Source organism: Stegastes partitus, unplaced genomic scaffold (assembly GCF_000690725.1).
Source record: "Stegastes partitus isolate 25-593 unplaced genomic scaffold, Stegastes_partitus-1.0.2 Scaffold129, whole genome shotgun sequence".
NCBI lineage: Eukaryota > Metazoa > Chordata > Actinopteri > Pomacentridae > Stegastes > Stegastes partitus.
The window spans coordinates 389720-395719 of NW_007577860.1; the positions used below are offsets into that span (position 1 = coordinate 389720).

Sequence of the window (6000 nt, forward strand, 5' to 3'; positions counted from 1 at the left end):
AATGAAATGCTTCACATGATGGGACGCAGGGAGCCGGCTCAGATGGTCGCATGAGCTGGGCTTTGAAAATATCTCCGTCTGCGAATGCATCTTTGTGTATTTCCATCCGGCAGCTGTCTCTCTGCGAATTCTTCACTCCAGATATCTTAGCAGTTGTATGGGATGCACAGCCGGAGTTCAAGGCAATTACAAGTTTGGTTTTGGCCCGAGGACGCGGCTGGGAATAATATTTGTAAGTATGATTGACTACAGCAGTTAAGGATTATTTGCTGTTCACACAGCGAGGCTCTACGGTGGTCAAACCAAAGACATCTCCAACTGGAAATCACTCATGTGTGCCGGGACGTCTACAAACCACAATGCAAACTAACCACACCCTCAGGACAACAATGCCTTCAGCTACACTCGCTCGTATAAGAAGAAGAACGCTCTGTGTTCTCAGTATATCTCAAATAAATCACTAAAAGCAACAGAAGGTGTTCAAAAGTTTAAATATGTGCAGCGAGCAAAGCAAACAGCAGCCACAGCTTCACATCAACAAAGATCCACATAAACCATCCCACAGCCAAGAACTCCAAACTAAAGTTCAAATGTGATGACTGATGGAGGCCTTACCTGTCAGAGTAATTGTTCCAAGCATTGGTAGAAGTCTAAAAACCGGTTCTCCAAAAAAATCACAAAATCAAAAACAATATTAGAAAAAATAGATGATTTAAAAAAACACTTAGTAAAAATGTGAACTGTTCAGTCTTTGAGTTTCTCTGCACACGGATCTTCTTCCACTCGGTTCCGTTCTAACTGGACTCGGGCTGAGGCTGAAGCTGTGTCTTCCTCTCCTGCAGCGCTTCCAACTCGTATGAACAGAACCAGAGCTCCACACACATTTCAACAGGCTGACACACATGTCATGTTGGGACCACCCCTGCCTCCCTCGTCCTCCCACCTCCTCTGCCTTTCTTCAGCTGTTCTGAATGAAAGCCCCCCCCTCCCTCCTCCACCGCCTCCCTCCCTCCCTCCTCCTCCTCCTCCTCCTCCTCCTCCTTTATCCGCTCACACTCCCTCAGACCTCAGCAGCGTCCAGCCTGCATGACGGGAGCTCATCATGTGATCTTTCAAGGAAGTCGTCCATCGCTCAGGAAAACAAAAACTATTGTACATGCACCCCCCCCCCCCCCCCCCCCCCCCCTCACTGTCACATACATGTCACATACATGTCACATACATGCAAACTGTCTGGCCTTAACATCCAATATGTGTCCTCAAAAGACAGTTTCTCACACTGGAAACAGCCTCAAGCGCCACAGCTCTCCCCTTTACTCCACTTTTTTCCGGCTCCCCCTGTATCTCATAGCTCATGTCAGCAGTCATGTAGGAATGTTGATGGAGGGAACCCAGAGGGAAATTCAAGACCTTTATGGATACTAACTGAAAGTGGCAGCTTTTTGGCTTCCACAGCTCCATTATTTAAAGAAAAAAACAACAAGTCAGCCCACTATATAGTCACCAAACATGTTCCCTGTTTAAGTTCCTACAACCCACACTGTGGACGGGGGGCAGTCGGGTCACCGCCTGCCCCCCGTGAATGTTAATAGGCCCCTCTCAACTGCTCCAATACAGACACATTTAATTCAGCTTTTGTCTGTGGGGGGGAGAGAGACTGGCAGGAATGCAGATAAATCCTCAGGTAAATACCAGCATAATCAGATCTGTCACACTTCAGCATTGTCCCGCAGGAATGTGTGAATTCCTTCCAGAAGGCTCCCAAATGGGTGATAACAGCAGTAATCAAGCAGCGTCTGAGGGCCTGAAGCCCCCGGCGGCCCACTAGTGTGTGCATGAGATTTAAAAATGTGGCCGACGTGTTGACACGGCGGGAGGTTTATGGATGAGGAGCCTGGATGCATGGCGGAGGATCAGACCTGGTCAGCAGCTACACTGGTTAGCTTCACTGTAAAAACAAATGTGTAAAAAACATCCAACCAAAGATCTGGTTAAAAAAATGATGAAATAATAAACTGTAAAAATATCTAGAATAATCAGTTTATTGATGTAGAATAGTTCATTTTACAGTCTGATGTGGACATAATTTACTCTTTCTTTATTCAGTCAACATGTGAATGAATGTTTCTGTATTAAATTATCTGTGATTTATCAAAACAAGACGAGAATCTGTGACATAAAAGTATTTTTGCTTATTTAAATAAAGAAACAGTCAAACAATTTAAAAGCTCATATTACCGTTTATAAAAGTACAGATAGTTTTTTATGAGGACATTATTTAGAGATTCTGCCTCTTTCTTACCAGTAGCAGTAACTAGCAGCAGTAACTAGGAGCTAACTTTCACTGGTGGTTTACCCCTTATGGTCTGTACTGTCTGCTGAACTATACAAAGCTGTCACAAAATCTGCAGTTGAGTTTTTTAAGTTCATATTTACATTCATAAGTAGCAGCAAGTTCAGAGTAAAATCTAAGGACCGCAACATGACTTTTATTTGATCAGTCATGAAGGAAGGATTTCATTCCAGTGAGGCTTTGCTGTGACTCATCTAATGAGTATTTTACTATCAGTGCTCCATAACGAGCGCTTTGACAGTACATTGTGCTGAGCAGACAGTGAGTCAGACTGAGGGGAATGTAGGGAGAGAACGTCCACCGGCTCGGCCCTCGTCTTCCTCCTTCCTCCCCACTTCCTTCATGTGACTCATCCACATCAGTCACATTCCTGGACTTCCATACATACTGAGAAAGCTCTACTCTGACCACACCGTGTGGGAAAAACTGTGGACAGTAAAGTAGAGACGCTTTAGGCATCGATCTTAGGTTTTGGTTTTTGTCACCATCAACAAGAAGCCAGCTCTGGATCTGTGTGTCTGGAAGCTGCCTTCACATGCTGGAAGTTCTGCTCACGTGCCAGAAGCCACCGACACACAAACTCCTAAAAACCTCTGAAAGCACCACATCTATGCATTTGATCTCTGTGGAGTGTTTCTGTCTGTCTTCATCCTTTTTGGTCTCAGTTAACCTGATGAACCCTGAACCCCACGGATCTGCTGCGGCCCGTCATTACACCTGAATCGTCTGCAGCCGAACATCGTGGACATCGTTTGAACCCACAGAACTCTGTTTTCCATCGAATGTCAGAAAATAGACAAAAAACTACCTAACCAATCACAGGAGACTAAGAAGAGTATAAAAGATTCACATCTGAGAAGCTAATTTAAAAAATGATTGATCAGTTATCACAGTAGCTGCCGTTAGTTTCTGTCAGTCAGCTCATCGAATAAAGTGAATTAAGTCGAAGCTCAAGAGGAGATCCCAGTTTCCAATTATCTGAGGCCGCTGGTGAGATCTGTCTGAACTGATCTGCATTGATCATTTAAAACACATGTAGTCTTGAGTTTGAATATTTCATTGAGTGTAAACGTCGTGTGGCTTCAGCAAAGAGCCAGAAAAAGACAAACTACAGACACAGACGGTGATTCAGTGACGGTCTGAACGTTAAAGCTCCTTCAGACTGAGAATCAAACAGACAGCTGTCGCGCTGATAAAAACTAATTCTCCAGGAACAACAGTGAACAGTCTCCAGTTTATTTTGTATTTAAACTGCCGTTAAGTCTCACCAACACAGAGCTGAGTCTGGCGGTGACGCCCCACATATCTGGATGGATCTGAAAACGTGCCCGAGTTCAGGAATGTCTGAGGAGGGGTCCTGAATGGTCGGGCGGGGGGTTGGGGCGCCGGACGGAGGGGCTTTTTGTGGAGAAGTGGATGACATCATCGGACGGCACAGAAGAAACCGCCTCTTTCTCTTCCAAGAACTGTGAAGGATGATGTTGAAATAATTGGAGGAAAGGGAAGCGAGGGCTGAGTGTGAAAAACCGCCCAGATCAGAGAGATGCTTCCCTCAATCACTTTCCTTTCTTCTCCTTTTCTTTAAACTTTTCTTTCACTCCTTTCACTCTGTCGTTTATTTCCCGGATCCACACTCCAGTCCTCTGTAGTCCTTCCCTACGTCCCCCCGGGTCCAGCTCGCCTCCTGCTGCTGTGTGGGCCGGAGGGATGGAGAAGAATGTCGGAGAGGAAACGCTGCCGTTTCTTGACATCACTGCTTCCTCTTCCTTTTGCCCATTTCCTCGAGCTGTGCTCACTCTGCACAGCCCGTCCGGTCTCTCTGTGACAGTCGGTGATGCAACATGATGAAGGCTGTGACGTCGGTTTATTATGACTGTAAAACAATGAAGCATCACGTTCACAGCTTTCAGCACTCAGAGAAATTTACCCTCATCTTGCACACAGCTGACCACAGTTACATCTTCTTGTCTTTTGCTGGTCTTCCTAGCGGTCCAGTTAGACTCCTACAGCCTTCAACCAAACAAGAGAATCAGGAGCAGCGTTTCATCCAGAGGAGTACGTTCAGCCATCTGTTATACATGTCTTCACTTTTCTCTGCATTCCTGGAATATCTGCACCAGCAATTTGGCATTCCAGTTGTTGTTATGCATCATCTTGTCTTCCAGCACAGACTGGAATGTAAAACGGAGCAGCGAGGATTCAGAGAGCTGCTCCTGGAAGAGGCCTTGAAACTGGTCGACATTTACAAATGAATGTGGATGAATGAGCAGCGTGTTTGTGTCGATCAGCGACCAGCAGGGAAACCAGTCCAACAGGAACGCCTGTTTAGAGCCACACAGAGGCGCGTTTTACATTAATGTGCACATTCAGACTGAATCGAGGCATCGTTTGTATCGTTTGTACCAGAGAGTGGAGAGAAGATGGAAAAAAAAATAATCTGTTGTTGATAAAGTGTTGCTCAAGCCAGAAGTGGCTCATCTGCTATTCATGAAAACTAAAACTGAAGCTTCGCGCTCGTCTCGGCTGTTTATCCTTCGTCCTTATTTCAGTCTAATGCACAGCTCTGGTCAACATTAGCTTCTGGCAGCGATCCACTGACTTGTGCTTGATGTGCACTCAAAAATGTTCATCCTAACCCGTCATTTAATCTCAACTGAGTGTTTAAATCTAATTTTCTTTGCTAAAAAGCCCAGCAGAGTGAGATAATTCAACAACAGTTTAGCTGTTCTGGGACCCTGTTAGAGACACATGTTGGGAACTTCAGTGAAGGTGGAACAAGGCACCAAGCGTCCTGCTCAGAGATGATTACGCCTCATTTCTGCATCGGACACAAGTGCAAAACATCACCTCACTGACACATTCTTGGCCCCTCTTTAAAGAGGAATTTATCATTAATTGCACGATAGAAACAGCTTATTACAGCACATGGATACGTGCTGCATCGTAGCAGGGGTCACACCGCTGTTAGGGCAGGAGCAGAAGGAGGGGTCGGCCACATTCTTGGTCCATTCTCTCAGTCCTCCATGTGCCTGGGGGAGGTTAGGAGTTGAGGAGGGAGATTAGGTTCCCTGATGCCGGGAAAGATGAGAGAGGTTTGCCTGTGGAGACGAGCAGGACCTGGGGGGTCTGAGCCCTGGTGGGAGCCTCCATGAGTGTGACTTTATTACTGCTACGCCCTTCGCAATGAGGACAGTTTGGTTTGTGTTTCAGGAATAGATTCCCCCACCAGCCACAGCTCTAAAACTACTGACAGTTTAGGCAAACGACACTGATCATCTTGTTGGAATGCGATGTTCTGCAGGGAAAGCTTGAGTCCTCCATTCCTGTGGAAGTCACTCTGACATGTAGCGGCTACCTCAACGTCACAGCAGGCCGAGCACCCCCTCCCCCATCACAACAGCACTCCCTCTCTTCTGCTGCAAGACAAGACACTCCACCGCACCGCAACTGCTCGAGCAAAAGCTGGAGAAACACGACAAAGAGCCAAAGGCATTGATCTCCAAACCTCCCAGATTCCAATTCAATCAAGCATCTGCAGATCCCACCTAGACAGCCCCACCAAGACAGCCCCACCAAGAGAACCCCACCAAGACAGCCCACCTAGACAGCCCCACCAAGAGAACCCCACCAAGACAGCCCCACCAAGA

General features: G+C 46.4%; 1 protein-coding gene across 3 annotated transcripts in view; it reads right to left on the reverse strand.

The window, feature by feature from the left end:
* Positions 1–6000, reverse strand: part of akap12b (A kinase (PRKA) anchor protein 12b) — a 51221-nt gene that overhangs the window by 11006 nt on the left and 34215 nt on the right. The window contains exon 1 of one of the 3 annotated variants that reach the window (XM_008278660.1): positions 616–933. The exons of the other annotated variants lie outside the window; for them this stretch is intronic. Within the exon in view, the coding sequence (XP_008276882.1) occupies positions 616–640 (25 nt within the window). The 5' untranslated portion in view covers positions 641–933. Of the gene's footprint in view, positions 1–615; positions 934–6000 lie in introns of those variants that run through there. 3 annotated transcript variants of the gene reach the window in all.